We start from the raw sequence: 24950 nt of genomic DNA, 5'->3' as shown, positions 1-24950 counted from the left end.
CCCCACTGCTTTATGCTCATTTGGCCTCCCATCTTATTTCTTTTTCCTCATTCATTTACCTGCTTGCATTTCCTTTGCTTTTCGATGTTTTTCAAAAACAAATGAATGCTATGCAAAAGCTGTGTTAGTGCAATGTTTACCCAAGCAAGGTCAGGATGATGGCAAAAGCTATCTGGCATACAAAGATGGGGGAGAAGTGCAAACAAGAGCAGTCATGCCAGATGCTTTCAGAAGCATGGCCAAAGGCAGGGTCAGACAGACCAGAACAGTTAAAATCAGTCAAAATGTCCTATCCTGAGCACTGCAGTAAGACGCAACGGACACTCATGTAAATCATCACCAATCTTGAGAGACTAAAAACATGTTTAAATTTTCCCTCGTGTTGTGTAAGACAAAAGTTTTCACATCAGAAGCAGATATTTCCTAGTAGAAGATCTCTGACCACAAAACATTGTCTAGATCTCCTAAAGGTATCTCTCACTTTAGGACAGAAATAAAAGCAGGATGCGGAGGCTGACTATTCTTCCGCTCCCTACCAGCTGCTAGATGGCTATTTAGAAACTCATTAACTTCCTCAACAGACCTTGGCCCTAATTAGTGCCTGGTCTGATGAGCCTGCCCCTTTCTCCTTCACCTCTGCCTCTCAGAGCCTTCCGCAATGATTAAAGGAAACCATACTCCTTTTGTATAATTTTAAAAATGGAATTTCTTGAGCTATAAGGATCTGCATGCAACTTGAATTCAGTTCTGCCTTGGAGCTTACCAGATCACTCCAGAATTATCCAGTTCGCTTTGACACTCCAACTCTTCATGGATACCTGTATCACTCTTAAATCCTTCTCTAAACCAAGCTCTGTAGTTTCCTTTCCTTTGCTTTCTGTACAACAGAATCTGCTTTAACTGTGATTGAAGTGTCACCAGGGCCATACAACTGTAATGTGGATGTCAATCCTGAAGTCTTTTTAACATTATCAATGGGAGGGAAATGAATAAAAAATGGACTAATTCCATCTTCAAAAATTATAAGGTATTTTGTATGTAGATACGTACACATACTCTCCATAATGGTGACAAAAAGAACTTAGCAATATAACAGGAAAACAAGAGGACTCCTCACTTTAATTTCTGTCTAAATGGAGGCAGTTAACAATTTTATGTTCAATAAGTATGTGAACTGAGAGATAAACAAAATGTAGAAAGCAAACCGAGAAAAGTTATGAGTACAAAGCACAAGCACTGTCTTACTCAAGCACTTACACAGTTTAAATGCATGTGGCCAGCTTACGCAAAATGCTTTTTATTTCTTGAGTTCCTTCCAATTTCTCAGAAATATGTTTCACATTCAACATGTCTGCACAAGAAAATAAATGCTGCCATGCCCTGGAAGTGGTCTTTTTGGATGACTGAACGTGGCTTTCACTGCTCTGCTTAGCCACAGGTGCACTCATAGTCCAGCTAAAGCCATCCTCTTCCCAGGTAACTGTGACAGTGCTTATTCACCAAAATAAGGGGAAGTATTGTTCTTGCACATGGACTATTAAAATAGTCAGTCCAAGGGCTGTAAAGTAGCAATACTGCCCTAATACCTCTCTAATTAATATAATTACTGTAAATGCCACCTAAAGACTTATCTTATTTTGGGTATGCACACAGATCTTTCATTGGCATTACAGGAAGGCAAACTGAAGCCATCATAATTCATTATCATAATTATACATTAATGATAACCCTAGATTTTTTTTTTCCAAAACAATGTTTGAAAAACATTATCACTATAACAACAGAAATCCCAGCAGGAGTGAGGATAGTAATCTCCTGAAGGGTATCCTACCTGTAGCAATTAAATTAAATTGTAATCAACAGATTTCTCAGCTGAAAGACAGCCTGGTGAATATAATAAAATATTTTAACAAAACATGGTGCCGTGACACCCAAGGAATTTCTTAACATTATACCTAAGAGAGGCATGAGGCTACAAGGCCCATTTAAAATAATAACAGTCAGTAGCCTGTTAAAAATGTTCCTGTTCCGGCATCCTTACCTTGAGTAGTCACTTATTTACCAAGCTTCAGCTGCAGGTATGGTCAAACCATTGATTAAATATTTCCTGAATTCTACTGCTGCTTTCCTTAGGATTCCATATGTATGTATGCAAATCACACTTGCTATTTTCTGCTTTCTCACATTATCATACACAATTTTCCAATTCTGTATTAATTATCCCTTGTATTCAAACACAATTTCCCTCACACACTCAAGCCTTTTCAATTTCTTAAAGACCAATCTAAGAAGAAACATACTGAATAAGTAGACTTCTCCCTCCACCCTTCCTAAGTAAAAATTTCAGTCTACGTAGTTCTTGGGAGAAAATACTTCAGTTTCAGAGAATTCTGGGGGACAGAAACTTTCCCAAATAAGAAGTGTTTCCATCTTTGTAAGCACAACTGATCAAATTTCAGAATTTCCATCCTGAAGAACACTGCAATGTTCTTCAGGAACATGGATATTTCAGTGCTCCAAATAGTCCAATTCCACATTCATTCTCTGCAGAATTTGGATGAAATAATAAACTCTACAGAAATATTGATATATCACATAGATGTACTCTGCTGACGGAATGGAGCATTATTTCCTCACCAGTTCTCATTTTTAAATAACTTAAGGGCAACAGATAATCTTCAGAGTGAACTGTTTTTCCCGAATGGCCCTCTCTGACAGTATTCTCAGGGCAATGAGACTAAATTGCCCTCAGAAATGATGGAGGCTCCATGTACTTGTAGGATGAAGACCAATCTGAAGAATATGTGGTGAGCTCAACAGCCTCACTGTAAAGTAGTCTCACTGCAGGCAAAGTAGCTTCATTGGAAAAGGTACTTTGTGAAAGATAGGAGGTATTTTTAAAAAAGCTGTTCTGCGTGAAACTCGAAGTGCCATAGATTTATTTGGCAATGAAGAAGCTTCCAGTGCTGAAGAATAATGGAAAGAGGACCATCAGTTTTGCAACCCTGAAAATCACTAGATTTAGACTCCTCAATTATTTTGAAAATATGAATTAGCCATCTAAATCACTTAGATCATTTTTTTAAAGGTATTTAGGTGCCAATTTCCCCTAGAGTTAAGATATTTGACCATGAACAGGAAGTTTTGAATAGAATAGCTATGTAATTTCAAAACACATTTCAAAATTAGAGCATACTGTCTAAGCAGCAAAAGCTGTAACCATCACGCTTGTCAACCACATAAATAAATCATCAGCTTGATTGACCTCAGTTTAATCCCAATGGCTCTTTTCCCAGGCCATCTAGAACACTTTGTCCAGCGTGTTATATCTAAAAGATGATAACTATTGTAGATAACATGGCTACATACAGCATTTAGACACAAATATCAGGGCATGTCCCTGCACAAGAACTATATTGTCCACTAGTCAGGACGCCTCCAACTTTGGCATGGACAGATAAATGAGAGATAAGAGGACAAGAGGAGCTGCCCCTTCTTGTGCATTCTGTGCAAAATGAGAGGCAAGGAAGGACAGTCGACGCATTGGGGAAGGCTGGGGCAGGTCCCCTTGCACATTGAGCCATGGAAGCCTCCCTGAAGAAGGCAGAACAATGAAATATCAAGGTGCAGTTTCTCTCTTTCTCCTTTGAGCTTCTGGGGCCTCTAGGCAGCAAAACTCAGGCTGTATCTGGCCTTCTCACTTCACTTTAAGAGAACATAATTAGCCTGAGATTAAAGAGTCCAGGCTGGCTATGACTGCGCAGTAACACAGGCAGCACAAGAGCCTTTATTTCCTTCCCTTTGGATGGTAATGACTAAAATAGCTGATGAAGTGCAAAACCATGGATGAATAACCTGGGATCATAGCAACAGCCTAGTGCCAAGGAACTGTCTTAGCTGACCACCATCAACCGCCCGATATCAACTACTGTCTCCCTGCCCTCAGAGCCTTTCCTGGCTGATGGCATACTCCTGGTGAGAGGAGCAGAGGCAGAAGAGCAAGCAGGAAACCACCACTGAAACCCTGCACAAAGTGAGGCAGTGTTGGAAGGAAAGATTTACAAAGAAAATCTCACACACAAGCATATTTAAGTAGTATAGGCAAAGTCATGAAGTGAAGGAGACCGTACGAGCATCAGTGCTTGCTGAGCTCAATGAAAGTGGCAACTGAACAGAAGGGTGGTGGAAGAGGAAACATTAAAGGAGGAGTGAAGATGAGAAGCTAGCCCACAATACTGGAAGGTGGCATTACATAGCAACAACTGCAGACAATGTGGTTTTAGTGTCATGTTGAACAGACCGTAAGGGTTGCAACTACAGGAAGAAAATGAAGACTAGAAAGTGGAGAAATGAGCTACTGTAGAGATTAACAATGCTGCCAGAAAAGGAGACTAAAAGGTTTGAGGTCACTGCAACTGGAGATGTCAACTGAGTTGGCTCCTGACAGGAGTTGAAGGAGGAAGGGAATATGTGGCATTTGTTGTCCTAGAGAGAAACATCTTTCCAAACTACTTGTTACTAGCCACAAGATTAAGGCTTGGAAGAGAAGTCAAAAACGTCTGGATGGTTGAACTTATTTCACACACATCTGCTCTTCCTGAGTGATGTAGGCTTTGATCTAGTCTATTTTAAACTAAGAGATAATAAATTATGTACATTATTAGTTAACGCAGGTATCCCCAACAATTCAAGGAAATCACATTTGCCTTCATATTGTTGCTTCTTTCTGTGTTTTGAAACAGCAACACTGAATAATAATTATTAGGGATAATGGAAATAATCAGAATGGGCCAATGAAAGGTCCAAGAGATGGGGCAGCACTCAAAGGAGGGTGAGACATCTTCACCAGATTCATATGAGTGAATGAGTCATTTTGCTTTTCTGTGTCACATGTTGTCTGTTTATAGTACACCACTAACACCATCTCCTGGCCAGCTGGTGTCTGGAGTCAAATCTTTATAAAGGTCTCTCAGAGCCTGGAATGAAAGGTATTGGGAACCTAGAAAATATTATCTTTGCCATATATTATATGCATTCATATTTATTGACTTTACATACAAAAGAAACCCCACAGAATTAGATGTAAGGTGCAGGCATTTCCACTTTTTTTTTTTTTTTCCCCCAAAGAGTTTCCAGGAAGATGTATCAAAAAAGTCTGAAATCAGCTTACATTTTCAGAATTGACCATTGATTTGGGTATACTTTGTTTTGGAGCCCACTGAGAAAACCCAAAACTGATACTAAGGAAAAGCCTATGAAAACAAACCCTTCTCCAGTGTTTCAGGTTCAGCATTTCATATCTCACATACTTTCTGAAATATTGTTGATGTATCTTCACCACCTATTGCTATCAAAGATTCAGTGTTCCCTGTTCTTTTTACTCATTGTTTAGATATCAAGACCATCCAGAGATGCAAAGAATATCTCTTCAACTTTATGTGCTTTTAGTACAGCCAAACTATCAAAAGATCAAGCTCTGTCCATTTAACACTTACTGAATTTATCCAGCTGCTTTCAAGCATTTAAGAAGAGGCTTTGACATCTTCTTGATCTTTTGAAATCTTAAATATCTTTAGATGTCCAACTTAGCATGTTAAGGAGTTACCTTGGAAATTGCTCAGGGGTTACTGTTCATATATATCAATTGGCCCAGACACCTTTCATTTCAAAATCATTTAAGAACAGACTCACAACTGAAGCAAAATACCTTCTTAGCTTTGGCTTTAGAGACCGTATTTCCAGAAAAATCAACAGAATCAGTAACTTGTATTTTTGCATTTAAATTTATTCAGGAACATAGGGTCAACTTCTAATTTTAGCTAATCCCAGAATAAACAAAGAGCAGCAGAGCCTCCTGCGTCATTAACAGCATAATCAATCTAGAGTCTTCAGCACAGTCTGTCCTAGAGAATTCAGTACTTGGAGCTACAGTGGGTTTCTGAGGAAAGCAACCCTATGAATCCCTTGGAAGGTAATCAGATTATCGTACTCCTGAAGGAATTTCATAGGAGAAGAGAAATTCAGTGTCATACTTTCTGGAATAGCTTGTAGGAAATACTATATGAATGTCTCTGGTGTATTATAATTGCAGACATTTTGAAAATGACCACAATGTTCTGTTCAGCCAGCTCAGATTGAAATGGTCGCTTTCTGCAGAGTGCATACTTTATCCAATTACATTACTGTGAGCCACACTAGAAGACAGAACCAGTCATTTTAAAAGCTAGCAAATAGTCCTCATGATCATCATACAGGGTGGTCAGATGATTGATTTTGAGTGAATCAATGCAACATCAGCTACAGCCCAGCACAAGAAAAAGAAAAGATGCCAACTTTCTCAAACTTGGCTATCAGAGGAAGCTTGTGAAAATCTGAAGAGCTGTATATGGACAGTAACATAACCATCTCTTGCATTTGGTGTTTCACTGATTCTCCAAGAAGTCCTATCTTCAAACAGGCAATTAAAAAATGAAGATCTGTGTTTTTTTTGCAATTTGTTGAGTCATAAAGCAACAAGTACAGGAATACCTGAGTGCCTGACTAGTGCCTCTAGACTTGATTGCTCTGCTTCATCCCACTACATGGAGCCTGTAACCTCTCTCTACTACTGTAAAGCATGGTGAATGGAAAGAACCATCTCAATGCATAAAATCATTAGTGTGTTGGTGCGATTTGAATAAAACTATATCCTTTAATTGGTCTGAAACTTGGTCTGTTATCTATGGGAAGTCTCAGAAAGTGACCTTTTTGGAGGCTGAATGCACTAAGACTATGTCTTGACAAAGTGGAAAGAAAAACTTCATTTATGGCATCAGAAGAGGTAAATCCACTGAGACACTTAACTTGTGATGGATTGTGAGTCATCAAGGGATTGTTAATAAGCCATAATGCCCAGTGTGAATGGTAAACTAACAAGCGGGGGGAGTTTAGTACTTTAGGTGGTAAAATAGCCTAAATAAATAGATATAAATAAATAAATAGAGATAAACGAGAGTCCTCTGTTCCAGAAGACATGGCCTGACAGTGCACACAATCGTTCTGCAGCTTCCCAGAAAGCTTTTCTAATTCACAAGACAGACCCATCCAAAGTTTGCTTGGATAGCTTCCCCTCCAAGCTGCTTACTGTTTCAATGACACAGGGGAAATAAGAGCAGTTTGGCCAGCTCAAGAGCTCTACACTGGGCTTTGCCTTTCTGTGGCTCAGTTCCACTGTCTGCAAAACAGACATAATGGTACTAAGATTGTGATAAGCATTATTATAATCACCTCACAAGCACAGCACAAGCTAATTAATACAGTTAAGTTTGATACATGCAGCTCTCAAAGCCATGTAATTCTTTATAACAAATAGATCTCTTTCACAGGAAGAAAGACTGTCTCCAAGCATGATGCTATCAGCCTGCTGAAAAATCACAAACTTTTAAAAATGGGGACAACACTAGTATAATGGATACAGTGTGCTAAGAAAAATAGGTCTAAGAATGAACTAGCAGGATTATGCAGCTCGTGAAACCAGAACTGTGATTCTATTTAGCAGCTGCTACAGATAGAAGTGCAGAGGTTTGTGTTTGATTTGAGAGGGCAGCACTAGAGATACTGAAAGATTATTTCATAGGGGAAAATGACTGGATCTTAACTCTTCAAAGGATAGGAATTATGGTGAGCATCTCTGGAACCCAATTTTTACCAGTCCTTCATGTGTGCAATCCTATCCAGATTCCACAAAGCAGGTTTACAATTCAGCTGGCTGAGACCACTGGGTAACCAGGAAGCTGGAAACAGGCTCTGTAGCTTGGGTAAGGGCAGGGGTGCTACGGAGGGAGCAGGAGTGTTCCAGGTTCCCAGGGCAATAATGACTGCAAATCTGAGGAAAGGTTTCTAGGCTTGGGAATGTGTATGGATGGAGGCACTTCCAAGCTAGATGGCAATCAAGTCCTTTATTCTAATTCTGCATTCCTCCTGCTTCTGAAATTTCTTTACCAGTTTTCCTCTGCGTTTTTCTTTGCTTTGTTTTTTCTTGCTTAACCATATTTTAGAACAAGCACATTTAGAGTCAGTTCCTCAGTGGTTAATGGAACTGCCACCGAGGGATACCAGAAGAGAAATTTGCCTTTAATATATTTTTAATGCCTCACTGCACTGCAGTTCTTTTTTTTTTTTTTTTTTTTTTTGTCAGCTTTTCTGTAGTAAAGCATTATTTATGGCAAATGCATCATGGCCAGGAATCAGGTAGAAGATCAGTCAGCTGCTACAGACTTTCAAAGTTGTAGTGACATACCCCAGCCCAAGCTGAGAAACATCATATTGCTGCAACCTTCCCAGCACTAGTGGGATAAGGTCCAGAAGAGAGAGTTACTGGAGCAAAAGCAGCAATGGTTACTGTGTCAGAGCTGCCAACCTGAGAAGATTAAACTAATGAATGACACAAAGAGTCCATTCTACCTTCTTTCTCACCTTTCTCTTAAAATCCTCCCCCGCACCCCTCGCCCCACGCTGCCAAGAGATCAAGACCTGTTGTTGAGATAATAAAAACTAAAAGGCTTACAAGGTGTTATACAGGACAGCATGGTTGAGATCCAAAAAAGCACTTAAGCACCTCAGAAGCCATTTAGGCCACATACAGGTGCTTCCAGAATGCTATTCCCCAGCAACATCATTCCGCAGCTACCGGACTACCGGAAACCCAGATGCAATTCTCACCTGCAGAGTTCAAAGCTACCTTTCCCCAGCAGTGCTCTAACTTCTACCTAGAAGCTAGCCCTGGGCATTCAATGAATAATTTGAGGGCGCCGTGCTGACTGGAGCGAGCTCAGGCAGGTGTGCTGCAGAGCGTGCAGGGGTGCTTAGACTTCCAAGGCAAACAAAAAATGAATGTAAAGCCAACCAAAGCAGTGTGCTTGGTCAGTCTCAATTCAGATGTCTGCACGCAGACATCCAGTGCCATTTAAGATGTCCTTGGGTATCCTGCCTGGCCTCCGGATCCCACTCCAAAAGCACATGAGTCTCCTAGGGGTCTTGTGTCACAGCTGCAGATATTTTGGCTGCCTTACAGCACCTATTAATGCAATACACGCCTCGTTTAGGCAAATGAATCAAGTGCCTGGCGAGTTCAGGCATCTCCAAACAGTGGCAGCCCAAGGATGGCTATGGTCTCACATGACCAGTGTAAGTCATCAGTTCCGGTCTCGCATGACCTGTTTTACGTGTCTCACGCCTTTACTAAATCGAGGCCCATGTGTTTATTAAATCAAGCCCCAAATCCTTATCCTGCACAACTACCTAGCTCCAAGACAGCCCACAAAAAATATGCCAAATAAAACACACACTTACCCACACAAAGGCTTCAAGGAAACTCAGCAGGAAACCGATGTTTTGTTCCAACAGTAGCGAACTCCAGGCAGAACTTTGCTAGAGAAGTTTCCAAAGAATATTACTCTGAATATGCTGGCAAAGCTAAACAGCAACAGCATCAGGCATTCAAATGAACATGAAATATGATTATTTACTTCAGCCACAATTCTGTGCTCAGTAAGATTTGCTGTTCTAAATGTCAGTGCGAATGCCTTGGACAGCAGAAACATCAAGGGAATGCTTCTTCAGCTGGGAGTCTGTGCTCACCCACACCCCAGAGAGCACATGTACCAACAGCAGCACTGTCTCACCAAGTGTATGGCTGCAGGTGATGGCTGAAAAATTATGATTCAGCGTTGTGTAGCTACACAGATGGACAGGTGATGTATGAGGAAGTTTAGAGCAGAAGACTGTCTCTTCCGGTGGCCCAAACGTCTGTCTCTGATTTTTATGTGACTCCCTTCTCCACAAACACAATTTCCTCTAATTTCCCCTGCTTCTGATTTGTTTTGTGCAGTTATTCAAGAATGTGAGCCACCTAAGGACTTAGAGAGTAGAGTATCTGTGGGTCCCAGGTGCTGTTACGCACCTGCATGGTTTTATCATCTGCTCACAAGGCTGAAACGTCATAGAACAGTATCATAGAAACATTTAGGTTGGAAGAAACCTTTAAGATCGTCCAACCATAAACCTAACACTGCCAAGTCCATCACTAAACCATGTCCCCAAGTGCCATGTCCTCACGTCTTTTAAATATCTCCAGGGATGGTGACTCAATCATGTGCTGGAGTGAGTGACCAACTATGTGCTATGAATAACTATTGAAAAGGTATTTATTCTATAAAAGGCAAAACAATGCTGAAATCCATAAGATATTTATGACTTGAGGCAGTAAGTCTACATAGCACAGCTCAGCATAGACTCAGGATCCAGGACAAGTTTGGCTGTATCAACACAGTGCCGTGTTTCTGATAGGACTCATTTATTCAGGTCAGGCCCAATATAAATGTAGTTATCATGCTTTCAGACCCAGCACAGATGTCTCCATGCCTGTGAGATAAATACACTCCTTGTCTCGGACAAAATTGAGTATGCCAGGTTTTGGTGCGTGGTTGGAAACACCGTCATCAATACACTGCAGCCTCTAGGTGAGTGTCACCAGATCTCATTCCTCCTGGAACCAGCTAGCTGTCTCCATTGATCCCTATTACCCCATAAAGTCCTTCCATGTAGCTAAGGGGCTGTTCAGGTTTACTGTTTTGTCCAAAACAATGACAGTTGGATGTCACAATATCCCTTGCAGATTCAAACAGCAGAACCTCATTTTCTTCATGTAAGAACCAGACAGTAGATACATGCACAGTTTTCCATCACAATGCAAGGAACAAAGCTGGAGAGACAAGCTGCCCTTGCAGGTGAAATTCACAATAAGGCCTTCATTTGCTCTTTTTCAAAATCTTTACAGATACTGAGACTGCTGAGATTATTCAATGGGCTTGGAAAGAGTCACAGAAATGCAACAATCCTCAATGGTTTGCTTTGCAATTTAATGTCTTTCCTTTTTCTGTGTGTGCAATTACTGAGAGAAACCTAACCCTTTCGCAAGCCTCCACCTTTGATCAGAGCAGGTATCAAATGCTGGTTGGCTCAGGTACATTTTGTGCTTGTTTCTTATGCAAATACAAAATACTATACACCAGCTGGCACTTCTGCCAAATTTGTTTCAAGGATTATATTCTGTTTTCTACCTTTCACCTAAAAGGAGTATTATGTACATGGAGATTACTTTTCTATGAGAAGATAGCGAGAGATTTATTTTCTTTCAAAAATTATGGGACTAGATCCATCTTGGAGTAATTCCACTGAAACCTGTAGCATTACACCAATGATAATTTAATTACAGTATTTGCTAAAAATCATCAGAACAAAGATCATCTGTGTTTCAAGTGCTTTGTTAACGTTATGGCAAGGTTGATCACTTACATAATTTTTAGCAAGGCATTTACTCTATGCCTAATCAAGTTTAGCCAAATATCTTATGCCTCAAACCAGCCCTGTGTGGGCAGACCTGAAAGACCAAGTCCAACTCCAGGGATGAATCTCATCCCTTGAGCTTGAAGAATCAGTTTATACAAAGTCATGAGGCCTTTCTCATGCCCAAAGTCACAATCTTTCTCCTGCAAGCCACCTCTTGTTTCTGGGCTACATATGCTTGATGACAGGGTGGGTCATAATGTCTCACAGAAACCCTGTTTTATGGTTCCAGACTAAATACACACTCACATACGGAGAAAGATAAAAATAAGTGAATGTTTACACAGTGTATATTCAGAGTTGGGCTTAGGAAATCAAGTTTGGGCCTCAATGCCTGCAGGATTTGGGGTGAGGCTATAAAACAGACACCTGGAGTTAAATCTTCCTTATTTTAGGATTTCTGATGAGGATGATCCCTAGTTAGGTCACATCAAATAATTTGTGAGCTTTGGTTCTTGTTCAGTGGATTATTCTTTAATTCTATTAAAATAACAACAAACCCTGGCCAAGGATTTTATCCATGCATACATCTTTAAGTAATCTCATTTAAATCAGAACGTGATGGCTTGCAGGACTCGGCTCACAAGAATAGTGACAGTGGCCTATTGTGTGCTCTACATTGCAATCCTTACGGAGCTTCAGGTCTAGGTTCACGCTTATTATTTGCAACTAAAACCAGAAATTTAAAGGCTTTTCAACCTTTTTTTTAGGGCTTTGAATCAGTCTGCAAGAAGCAGAAGTCACCCTAATTGCGTATAAACATTTTCATAGATGTCATTTTGATTTTTTTCATTTTGATGTCATTGTAGATTCACCTGCACACCATCATAGCTGAGCAAGAGCTAGTATCCCTTACGATGCAGGGTATAGCCCTGGCCATGCTTCGCTAACGCCATCTGGCTTGAGGCACTCCTTGTAGTCTGGATTTAGAGCAGTGAATGCTCTCCTGAAGGTAAGCCCATAGATCTCACCCACAGGAACACCCATTGGAGAGTTGAAAACTCATTGTCCTAGCATTTTGGGTTAAGGTCAGGGCCACTGTGCTCTTTCATCCCACTCTCTCCTCCCTCAAAAACTCCAGACTAATGACAACTGGTACAGCTTTACTAGTGTGTAACCCCTATATGCCAAAAGTTGCTTGAAAGAAGGCAGATCTTCACCAAACTCCTGCCACAGATGGCACAGAACGAGGCTCTCCACAGAAGGAGACATCAAAATCATCTCTGAGGAGCCTCACAGGACTGGGTCCCACAGACAAGGTCAGTGAGATCCTCTGTGTTTTGTGACTCAAGACAGGTATCAGAGCGTAGGTAGCTCAGCAGCGCCCAGATCTGGGTGCATACACACGTGCCCAAAGTTGAGGCTGTGTCAGTTCAGTCTGGCTGTGGCAAGACTGTTTACAACCCACATTTTTTTGCAGGCATGTAGGATAGCAGTAGCATACCCAAGTCCTCTTCCCGGGACTATCACTAAAAGCTAACAAAACCAGGATGTAATAGGTCACCAGAAAATTTTAGCAGCTGACCAAGACTGTCATACTGCAACCACATGACTGATGGTCATAGGAAGAACAAATTGTTGCCAGTTTTCTGTGCAATGGTTAATTTTACACATTCTATAGTGTAATTTTTAATGTATGTTACATAGTCTTATGCACACATAGTATTACACATTAAAATTATGTAGTATAATACTTAGGCTTATGGAAAACACTACCTAAACTCTCTATTTCAGATCATACGCCTGTGAACTTTTAGAAAAAAATAAGTCAATAAAACAACCCCAAAGGTGATGTATCATCTGTGGAAATTACTTTTGCCCACTTGACTTTATCAATAAGCCATTCAAGACAGGCATCTAATTCCTGTAAATACATTTTCACTGAACTTTAGAAGGCAGCTGTTGTTTCACCTCTGCAGAAATTCTACATTTTCCTAATTAACTTGTAACAAAAAATTGTGTGCCAGTTACATACCTTCAGTAAGTTTCTCTTCAATTATTTTCAAGATCTGTAAAAAGCCACCACAAAAAGACTTTTAAAAAATCAAATAGCAGCAATATAGTCCCATCTGGGGGAAGAGAACTGCTTTTCTATAACTCTTTTTTTTTCCCTCCCACACTGGACAATACCGGCAGGTTGAGATTTAACCAGAGATGGGCTCCTTTTACAAGATTGCTTATATAAAGCGAAGATAACTCCAGCTGGGTTCATTTGAAAGAGGACATCTTGAGAAGAGCTGACAGCGCAGCTATTGGAATAAGACTGGAATGAAAATCTGAAATACTTGGCCTCTTCCTGTCTCGTAGGTATTATACTTAATTTCTTGTAGAATACATAGGATTATAATTAGAAGGAATTGTCTCTGAAATGTACTGTAGGAGCCTTTTATAAATATATATTTTTGAATAGAGGTTGAGTAAAAACATTGAAATTGATTCTTTTTGTTGGAAATACTTAATCAGGAAGATTTTTTTTACTTTACCTAAATGATATTTGTTACCTCTGACAGTCTGCTCAGTGATCTGTATATGAGGCCAGACACTGAAGAGTGTCTACAAAGAGAAAATATGAGAACTCCAGTCCCAATTCCACAGGCTCTACACGCTTTACCATGTGGGAAACAGCTTGCACATTTGAGGCCTGAAGTGGAAATATAAATTACAGCTATGTATGTTTTCCTGAAAATGCAATGGTTAGCAGTAAAGGAGAAAATGCATAATTTACCAAAACTGAGCTACATGAAGCTAAGATTATATTCATCAGGATAGCCATCAATACAGAGAATAGTTTTAGCATTAAATTTAAAAGCACAATATGTGTGTTATTGCATTATATTTCTTCTAGTAATTTCAATTCCCTTTTTTTTTTTTTTCAGATTCCCTTGTTTCAGTTTAATTTGGTTATGCTATACACTTTAGGTTTAGACTCTTTATAAGAACAAAGTGAAACTAGAATAATTAAAAGCCACCGCTAAACTGAAATAGCAAAATTGTCACAATAGTGACCCAGCAATAATACTGATCTTGGAAATATTTATTCTGTACACGTAATTAAGTTGGGTGACAGAATATCAGCAATGTTATTTGTTTCTCTCTGCAAGACAAACGTGTTTAACAGTAGCTACAGTTTCAGGTATGCAGTCAATGCATTGTTTTTATTTCCTATTTTAAAGACAATTCCAGCTTCTATTCCCTGTGTTCTCAGATCATTGCAAGAAATGGTGACTCTTACTATTTATCTGCTGGTCATCTTGGCTCAAGCTCTTGCAGGGCCTTGCAATCCAAATAAAGCAGGTAAAATAACTTAAGTCTCTTCTCTTGTAATTAAGCTGCTAAAGGTTTCTTTTCTATTTAAAAGTGGAAATGTTTTTCTTCAGAAAGTTAAACTGAATTCTGGAGAGCTAATCCTTACAGTTCTCTTATTGATCTGCTTTAAGCTAGCACAGTAAAGCACATACCACTAAAGTCCTAGCCTCACGGAGAATTAGGCATATGCTTAAATCTGTGCAATAATCATAGTGCAATAAAGTCAAGCACAAGCAGAATTCAGGCAAAACATGGCAAAGAGAACAACAAAAATTAGAAATTATCTGCAACAGCACAGGCTAGATGCAGCAGATCTTTGCTGCCCAAGCTGGGCAACAATCAGATAACTAGTGGTGAATGAACATGCTGGGCTGAACTCCTGAACCACACTGCTATATTAAACATGGAAAAAAAAACAAAAATCATTGATGGTAAGGCTTTAATTGCATGCTGATTTCTGCCTAGAAACTCAAATGATCTGGTTCCAGACAGACTCGTGATGTAGAATTCACTACAATTAGGAAATGTGCTTTAGAAACGCGTTGGAAGATGCCTCAATATAGTGTTTGCTTTGCATGTGTGTGACTGGTGTCAGACAGCTGTCAGTAATTTCATGGTATATCTTAAGTATTTGACCCTCTAGCCATTTATTTCAGTGTCTTCATTTGTACAAGCAGTTTCTCTGAACTGCAGAAGTCTTCACAGCTGTAAAGTCACCAGAGTTACAAATCTGACCATCAACACAAGCAGAATCCATCTGCTGTGCTGAAGGTTTGTTGACCAGAAAGCAGCGAGTCATTAAGGTCCCTATTTGACCTGAATATTCCCTAACAGACATGGAAAGGCTGCAAAATGAGGCTTTTATCATAAAAATGAGAGTGTCAAGGCCTTTGAAAAAAATAATTGAATAATTCTAGGCAGGGTGTCTTTTTTCTGACTGTAGTAGTTGCAAATATTTCTCAATTTTCACTAACTGTTAGTCAATATTTGCCCTTTAAATTCCCATCAGACATTCAAACTTGCACTGCCTGATTCTCTTTGAAAAATGTCCAATTCTGCTATCGTGAAGCAATCCGTCTCTAAGTTATAATGTTCAATATTCATGGTTGCATTAGCAGTCACCCATGTTTGGAAACATTGCACTGCCATTAACCATTGCTGTCAACAGGGCTAGGATTTTGGATTCCTTTACTATTGCTATTAACAGAGCTAGGCTTTTCAGTTTATGTTTAGATATTAGCTTTTAACTTGAGAGTTGTAAAAATTCAGTTTTCACTGGTGCTGCAGTTCCTGTGCAAGGAGAAAAGGGCAGAATATCTATCGTGGCCAAGATCTAACACCGCTACAAAAAGGTGCAGATCTACTGAAGCCTAACAAGCAACTTCACCAGTACTATTTTTACAGATTTGGTGGTGTTACAGAAGCCAGCTCTGCAGCGCAAGCTAATATGACAGATTTCAGTGCAGCCATATTTCACTTCAGGTTCTCAGCAGTGTCTCTGCTCCTTAATCAGCAGTTCCAGAAAGATCCAAAATTGACATGAAGTTCTGCATTGATTAGAAGGCAAAGGCCAAAATCCTCCAGGGAGGACAGAATCTAACAACCCAAAGGTCAGTTTTGTGTAGCACATGCCATCCTGGCTCCCCAGCTGCTCATGCTAATTAGGGGACCTTCCAGCACATGCCTGTGCTCACAGAAGTTTAATCCCAATGGAAAGTAGGTGTGCAGACCTGCCTCTGAAAGAAAACCACCACTGAATATCACTCTAGGTGTATTATTTTCCTTTCAGATGTAATTTTGGTATACTGCTATCCTAAAACCATCATTACCAAAATTCCGGAGTGTCCTTATGGATGGGAGGTTAATCAGCTGGCGCTTGGAGGCATTTGCTACAATGGGATCCACGATTCGGGTTATTACCAATTCACAATCCCAGATCTCTCACCTAAAAACAAATCATACTGTGGGACGCAGTCCGAGGTAAGACTGTCAAGGTCAGCATTTCTGAGCTGGACTCAGAAATCAGCGGGACTCAATTGAGAGAGTTCTGTTTGCTTCAGGTTGGAGTGGGCTTTAACTACTGCTGGAAGGAGGAGGTGAACTCCAGTATCAGGGAAAAGGAAGAATCAAATAGTTGTGGTTTGCATCTACAGGCAAAATGCTTGCGGGCTTAGTAATAGCCTGTGTGTTAGTCACCCGTTTGCACCTGTATTACCCAGAACATATATATAGTAAAGCACATATATAGTCAGCACAGCATATAAAGAGCTACAAAACCACGTTTCCTTGGGGGTGGTGTTTTCTCATCAGATTGACTCTTCACGTTTCAAAGTACTAAGTTGCTCCTGGTGCCTCAAAGACTCAGTACTGCCTGCGTTTCTCTGTCTGTCCATCCACAGTTCAAGAACCCCGTTTATCACTTCTACAACTCCATCGTCTCCAATGACTCCTCGGTAATTGTGAAGAGCCAGCCTGTCAATTACTCATTCACCTGCACGTACAATGCCAACTACCTGGTGAATCAGGCTGCCTTTGACCAAAGGTACATCCTCTTCTGGGAGTGCACCTCACCCCATTTTCAGCACCACGTCTCACTCATAAACTTTGTTATGCCTTCAGGGTGGCCACCATCCACGTGAAGAATGGGAGCTCCGGCTCATTTGAAAGTCAGTTGTCCCTCAACTTCTACTCTGTAAGTGCTCTTTGCCACCCAGCTTTTTTGCCTTCTCCTTCCACAGGCTTCAGTCTAAGAGCTGGAAAAAAATTGCTGCTGCTCCTGACTTCTGTGTGTCACAGAGCACATTACTAGCCTGGAACAGATAATTCCAGTGGGGTTTGCAGGGGTCCTTGTTATAGTGGTGGTCCCTACATTAACAGGGATATACTTGAACAGAGGAGACACATGCCAACTGTTCTTTTAATCCCTCCAAATCAAACAGATTTTTCTTCTGAGAGGTACATTTCTAACACACTGACAGCTTTTATAAGAAAAAGCAAAACTCGCTTGTAGTCCCACTCAAAGAGCAGCATGCATCTGCAGGCACCGCTGCTACAACATCATCTCTATAGATACAGCAAAGCTCCATGCATTTCTCTTGCAGTTTGCTTTCAGGTACTCCCACCTGACAGATATTCCACATTCCCCAGAGATCTTTAGGTGTATCAGGCCAAGCTTTTGAAACATCCCTCTCCTCCCCACAGCTCCACTGTGCTGCTGGAGCAGCCAGCTCCTGCTCCTGTGAGTCTTTTTTCCACCAAAGCACAGTCAAAAGCACTGAAGCTGCCTCTCTATTTTAGTGGAGCTAGAAAAAGCACAACTAATAACATACTGTGTTAAATTTATATGCCATATAGAGGGAGCATTTAGCACAAGGTGGACTGATGGAAATCTCTCCCCCTACACTCTGCATTTTGGGCACCAATCAATCACTAAACATTCTGACAACCTTGGGATGCCATATGAAAACCCATGTGATCTTTTTTTTCTGATACATGGCACACTGGTAGTACACACTGACAAGCTGCCAGGAGGTACCACACTGCTCCTGTCAACTCCTGACAGAATGGCTGCAAAAACAAATGATGGACAGTGAGCAATGGGTCTCTGGAGCTTTTTTTTTTTTTTTCTGCCAAATGACTGTTTTGTTCTAAGGGCCATGGAGCTCCCAGGCGTCAAGGAGGGGTGGCTGAACTGTTACCAATACATTTTCCCACTGAGCACAAGTACAGAACAAGCTCAGAAAGCTAATAGACCACTCCTTTGCTATTTTGTTCACATTTTCACCAGGGATAAAAGGTTAATTTCAATTAAATGTTCTTTTATTTTTTTTCTGGAAAAATGGAAATGAAAGATTTATTTTGCCTTGCTATTCATCTCTGCTGCTGCCTGACACGGACCTCTGCCTTGGGTGGGCCATACTTCCAAGTGCTTCGTGTGCCCCTTTCCTCACCCAGAAGCAATGCCCAAGCTGCAGCGTAACCCAGTGGAAACACTTTAGTCTCAGCAGCCCTTTAGTCTGTGACACACCATGAGCAGCAAAAGACTGTGATGCAGCATGAGGGGCTACAGCCTGAATGAAAATCAGACCTTCAACACTGAAACCTGTAGTGAAGAAAAGCGAGATAGTACCCTAAACCAGTGTAGAGCAATAGAGCTTGGAAAAAGAAGCACTATACCGAGTTCAACTCATTTTTGCACAAGGACTGATACAAGTTTTGCAACAGTACTTCTGCAAGTGCTCTCCTTTGGGATAAATCTTCGGTTAAATGAGAATTTCTCAGGGCACTTTACAGCCATGGATCACTAATCTAAACACACCCCTGAGCCTTAACTTCAGTGCATCCAATCTATCAGGTGTTGCAGTGGGAATACTGTAGTGCCTCACAGCCACCTCGCTGTGTAGGCGAGGAAAGGTACTTAAGAAAATCAGTACCAGGGAACTGAGCAATCACAGCAGGGAAAGACAGTCCAACAGCTCTGGAACTACGTATACCTGAATCCTGCTGTGTAGATTTAACTAAGTAAACCAATGCTATGACTAAACATGTTACTCTCTATACTTCTGGTCCTAGCTTCTTTGTGATTTTATGCAATAAAAAGCAGCAGGATTTAAGGTAGGTACTTCAGTGTATTTGTAACCAAACAGTTTCACCTGAGCACCACACACTGCAGTACTTTGAGCAGACTGGCTTTTTCATGGATGAAAGACGGTAGCTGGCAGAGCTCTTTCTGCACACTCGTGCTCCCTCAGCAATCGCCATGCTGGCCACCACAAGTGTAAATCACGGAGTGCTGAACCTTTGCATACGGGCATGTGATTTCCACTTGTCTTCATTCCTTTTCCTGACACGTGGCCATCTTCCAACCCCACTCCCATTCCACAGTCATCTCCCACCTGCTTCCCTCACCACCTCTGGTGTACCAGAAGCAGCAGCAAGCTCGCTTTCCACCCGTGCTATGATACAACACATACCACAACCCAACAGCATCAAATTCTGTCACTTACAATCACTATAAGCCAAACATTAATAAAAAGATTTTTAAACACCATTTTGGGCTTGCAATAGTCCTACTACTAGATGAAGCGTTTGGAGCTTGCAGGTAACAAGAACCCAGACCTCTGTAGTCCATCTCTCCAGAGCTGTCTGATGTTGCCACATGCCTTTGCTTTGCATGTTACTAGTAACATATGATTCCTTTTTCTTTGTCTTTCAAAGAATGCCAAGTTTTCAAGTATTAAAGAAGCCCCTTTCATCGTTGAAACATCAGAAATTGGTTCTGATATATTTGCTGGAGTGGAAGCTAAGGGCTTAAGTGACAGGTAGGCAAAGGAAGCAGTAATAATTAATAAATTGGCAATCAGGATGTTCCTTGCTAATCCGGGGTTTATATCTCCCCAGGTTCAAAGTTGTTCTCAACAACTGCTGGGCAACTCCCTCCTCGGAGTATTTCTACCAGATCCACTGGCCTCTGATCACCAAGGGGTAGGTGCTGGTGGGACCCAGGGGAGAACCTCTGCCCAGATCAGCCCGGAGTATGACAGAAAGCTAGGGACTGGGGGATGAGGGGGCAAAAGAGAAGCTAGCCCACAGCAGAGCAAATGCATTCATCAGACTGCAACCTCAGGAGATGCCTCGCTGAAGCCATGGAGGCTCTGACATTGCTTCTCCATACACAACACAGGTGTGCCACAGACAACTCCATCCTCGTGCATGAGAATGGGAAAACAAGCCGGGCGACGTTCCAGTTCAACGCTTTCCGCTTCCGTAACATCCCCAAGCTGTCCAAGGTCTGGCTGCACTGTGAGACGCACGTCTGTGACAGTGAAAAGTTCTCCTGCCCGGTGGTAAGGCCTCCCTCCCAGAGAAATGCTCAGTGCTAAATTTAGACAGAGGATGTTGAGACCTTCCTGAGGGCATGTCGGGTGCAGAATCAGCATCAGGACTTTCAGTAGATGGAGCCACCACCATGCGTGAACCTGAGTGGCCAACCATGCACCCCGACCCCGGTCATGCCACAGGCACCGTATGCAACATTGGGCAACTTGTTCAAATGTATTGAGAAATACGGTAGCTGTTTAAAAACTCAGTTCTTGCCAACATCTCGGACTACACTCCTGTCTGACAAGCAGCTACAGTTAAACATAAGCCTGAAAAAAAGGAGAAAGTAGAACTTTTTCCATTTTATCAAATATCTTGGTGCTGAGGACACCCTGTGGGCAGCGGGAGAGCCTGACTCAAAGCCCATTGCTAGTTGGGGTCCCCTTTCCCAGGGAAAGTCCTCTCCACTATCCTGCAGTGCTGCAGTAAGTTACTGGTCTTGCAGCCATCCTATTCTGCAGGAAAGACATAAACTGTCACTGGGGTAGGAACTGGGGTCAGAGAGCAGGTTCCTGCGATCTTAGGTGGGAATGAGGTGGGGATGTCATTTAGCATGGGGAAGTGCACACTGCTTACACCAACAGATACAAGGGTGAGAGTCACTAAAATGTCTTTCTTTAAAGACTTCTCTCTCCCTCCTTCAGTAAGTCAGAGCTTCACTATTCTTTTGCTCATGCAATGAATGTGGCGTTGCTATAAAATGAAGTCAAATATTCTTTAACCTGAAATTAAAGCCCAAAATACTCACTGGCCAATGTACTGTCATTTCAGCAACAAATATTTGTTGCTGGAGAAGAGAAAGCATCACTCCTGATCAAAGAAACTTTTCTTGTAAACCCTGTCTCAGTCCAGGAGCCCAATTAAGACAGCAGTTTACTACCCAGCCTCAGCACTGAGCAGGGGGCACTGATTTGTGCAAAACCTGCACATTTGATAAAACTCTACTGTTAGAAATTCCGAGTTTCAAAAGCAAAAGAAGAAACTTTGGGCTTAGATTTTGTTGCTTGTTTTTAAAGATTTCTTCAATTTTTTATCCAGTCACAGACCAGGGTTAAAGAAAACACAAAACCAGTGCTCCATATCTGCCAAACATCCACATCATCCTTACAGGCACAAGGTGGAACTCCCTCCTCACCCTCCAGAGAAGGATAATTTCTTGATCAAGCTAACATCCCTTGAGCCCGCTTCCAACCCAAAAATGCAGCTGGTGGTCTGCAGCAATTAAGGTTGAACCAAGCTGGGGGTCTATGCTTACAAGCAACTCATAACCAGAATTACCACACACTGAGCTTGTAAAAAAAAAAAAAAGAAGCCCACAGCTGGGAATCTGCAAAGGTTAGGGGACAGACAAGGACCTTTAATCTATGGAGCACAGACCTTGTCAGCTGTGACAGGTGTCATTAGCGCTGGACATGAGATGATCTAAATGGAGGGGATTTGGTGTTTCCTGATTCTACCCAATGAGCAACAATTATAATTAGCAATAAACAACCAACAGAAGCCTTCACAGAAGTCACAGGTTAAATAGATGTAGCTCAGCTTCCCCCTTCCTTCTTGACAGGAGATTTGTTTAAGGCAGCCCAGGAGGACCTGTGATTAGCAAGCAGACGCTCATCTGGGCTCCTACCATCTCGCAATGGAAAAGAGCACTTTCACTGACACTCACCGTCAGCACACCAAAATCCTCAGAAAATGACTGTAAAGACTCCTTAAATTTCTCTCACACCAAAACGCCCCAATAATTACAGGAAAAAAAAAATCTCTAGAAAATATGCAGCAATATTGACACAGATTTAATTTCCTTAGTTGGAAACATAAGAGTTGGGTTTGGATTTTTTTATTATTTTTAATTTTTTTGGTATACACGGCTTTCTCTCTGATCTCTTCAGACATGCGACAAACGAAAACAGCGCATGGAACAAACTGGAGGTGTTTTAGTGGCGGAGATCACTGTACGCAGTAAGTGACTGGGTTTCTGGGATGCTTCTCCCTTTGGGGAAATAATGAAGTTGGGAACCGCTGGTGGCTCACAGCACAGGAGCAGAGCCCTGATCTACTGGCAGAAGGAGTCTTGAGCAGAAGTTCATCCCCTCCAGGTTCAGGGCTCTGGCAGAAGAGCTGGGTGAACCTCTCCTCATTTACAAAGTGAGAAAAGGCACCCATTTGGCACTAATGCTGAAGGGCCAAACCAGTGACTTGCACACCAAGTTAGCAATGTAAACTGTGCTCACCTGCATTTGACCCGGGCAACAGCCCAGACAAGCTCTGATAGATTACACGAGTGGGAGAGAGGTCAGGCTTACGAGCAGCAGGAAAAACTTTTCTTTACACTGTGGGTTGGTACTTCAGCATAACCATAACTCCGGTACGTTAACCCTTTGTGCCTCTCTCTCCTGATACACAAATTGAACTGCCATCAGGTTTTCCCGTTATAAAGCAATGCCTGTTTCCTCTTACTGCTGCTGCCTTCTGGAGGCACCAGGAATTTCTCCCTGAGCTGGTTTAATTCTGCAGATCCAGCACATGTTTTGAAACAGGTCTTGCGAACAAGGTATGCTTAAATCATGTTTTCACTAGAGCCCTTTATACTAGTTTATCAACTACATCCACGCCAACCTGAAAGCTGATTTAAAATTACAAATACACATAGAGCAGCATTATTGCAATTCAGTATGTTGCACCAGTAAAACTCCACTAGTTTTAGAAGGTAAAAGAACTGAGGATCCTTTTATAATTTCAGACAGTAAAGCCAAGAGGAAGAAATATCCAGAATTTCAAAATGTGGCAAACATCACCTGTTCTGCTTTTACAAAGCATGCTGGAGCACTTTGCCCTATATTAAACATGCCATCTCAATGTTATCTTTTGCTCTTATTTTATACAGGCAAAGGTTTATCAAGATTTTACAGACTCTCAGGTAAATAGCAAAGTATGACAATGACAGTAGTGATCCAAATATGGATTTTGAGTGACTCTGTCAACATAAAAACTCATAGCTTAAAGAAAGACCTGGTAAATTTGACAAAAAGAGAAATATTTCAAAATCAAATTTTATTTTTCAACATTATACACTTTGTTTTCCTCCTTTGGCACACTCGTCCCTCTGGACAATAAAATCATACCAATAACTTCCAATACTCAACATTATGTTCTCTTATTTTCACATCCTCTTCCCAAAAAGGAACAAGCACGTTTCACGGGGTTAACAGAGATGTCTGAAAGCATTTCTATTTTGAGAAGGTTTGAAAAAGCCCGTTCAAAGCCTATTTATTAAAACTTGACATGGCGACAGAGCCACATTAGGGCATGCAGTTGCATTGATGGGGGTGGGAAGAGAACATGAAAAGAAGCTGACAGTGAAGTACTCACACTTACTCACATGTGTTTCTCTTGCAGATATCATCTTCCACCTACTCTTTGTGATGGGATTTTGTGCTGTTTTATTATGAAACAAAGCCCAGCTGTGTTTCTTAACTTTTCCTAATCCTGTTTGGACCTGGACTTCTTTACTAAAGAAGTTTATTTTGCAGAGGAAAAATGAAAGTAATAATAAAATCCTTGTGCGCCATTTTACCAGATAAATAAAACATTCCATGAGCTTTGTGCCTCAAATACTGGAGAATCCCAAAGCAGATTTGCCTCTTTCCAGTCTCTGCAGGTGTTTCAAACTAGTGAAAACCCAAGGGTTATGTATTCTACTGATGCCTCTTTTAAAAGAGTTGCGATGCCGACAGTATTTGTTTCTATAAGGAACATAGCGATATGCAAACTCAGCATTTTTCAATGCCAAATTTCCCTTCAGGGTTCCCTTTCCCTGTCATTCTCAGCATGGTACCAAACTCCCCTCCAGACCTGGTCTTGCACGGTCCTAGCTTGATCTGTGAAGCCTTTGAACAAGATGAAAACTAACCTAACATGTCAAGGATGGGAGAAAAGAATGCTTTTTATGTAGGAGTAGTTAGAAGGTCTTCAGAGTTAATTACCTGACATTTCTTTCCTGCTTCTCAGCATTGTCAGTATCGATTGGTTGGGTGAAGTAGAGTACAGCACATGCTGCAGTAGGTACAACACACTTAGGAGCAGGATGTCTTGCTGACTGGACAGGCTCAGTGCTGGGTAGCTGCATGGTGTGGACGTGAATTAAGCACATCTGAGGTTGGAGAACAAGCTAATGAGTTTTACATTTCCTTAGAGACATAGCTGGTGTCAGACACAACAGGGTCCAGGTGTCAGCTCTGCACCTGAGTAACCACAGCTCTTAAGCAGCAAGAACAAATCAGCAAGAATAAATCAAAAATTATGGGAAACCATAATTCTACGGAGCAGGAAATATCAGGACATGAAACAATTTGTCAGCAAGAGTGATGGCAGGTTCAATA

At 41.3% G+C, this 24950-nt stretch overlaps 1 protein-coding gene across 2 annotated transcripts; it reads left to right on the top strand.

Annotated features, from left to right (window-relative positions):
* The first annotated feature begins 1266 nt into the window (after positions 1-1266).
* TECTB (tectorin beta) lies at positions 1267-24020 on the top strand. 2 transcript variants are annotated; one of them, XM_086616863.1, is made up of 11 exons: positions 1267-1292; positions 3563-3624; positions 16481-16671; positions 17091-17233; positions 17311-17383; positions 19909-20012; positions 20092-20175; positions 20375-20537; positions 22461-22530; positions 23456-23488; positions 23968-24020. In XM_086616863.1, exons 1-11 carry the CDS (start codon positions 1267-1269, stop codon positions 24018-24020), a joined length of 1002 nt encoding a protein of 333 aa, XP_086472989.1. The 2 variants fall into 2 exon arrangements, with proteins under 2 accessions (XP_086472989.1, XP_009984601.1); XM_009986299.2 differs by lacking the exons at positions 1267-1292; positions 3563-3624 and adding an exon at positions 14604-14679.
* Positions 24021-24950: the final 930 nt, after the last annotated feature.

The sequence above is a fragment of the Tauraco erythrolophus genome, chromosome 9 (assembly GCF_009769465.1).
Source record: "Tauraco erythrolophus isolate bTauEry1 chromosome 9, bTauEry1.pri, whole genome shotgun sequence".
NCBI lineage: Eukaryota > Metazoa > Chordata > Aves > Musophagiformes > Musophagidae > Tauraco > Tauraco erythrolophus.
Note: the sequence above shows the minus strand (reverse complement) of the source record. Positions and strands in the feature narration are given on the sequence as shown.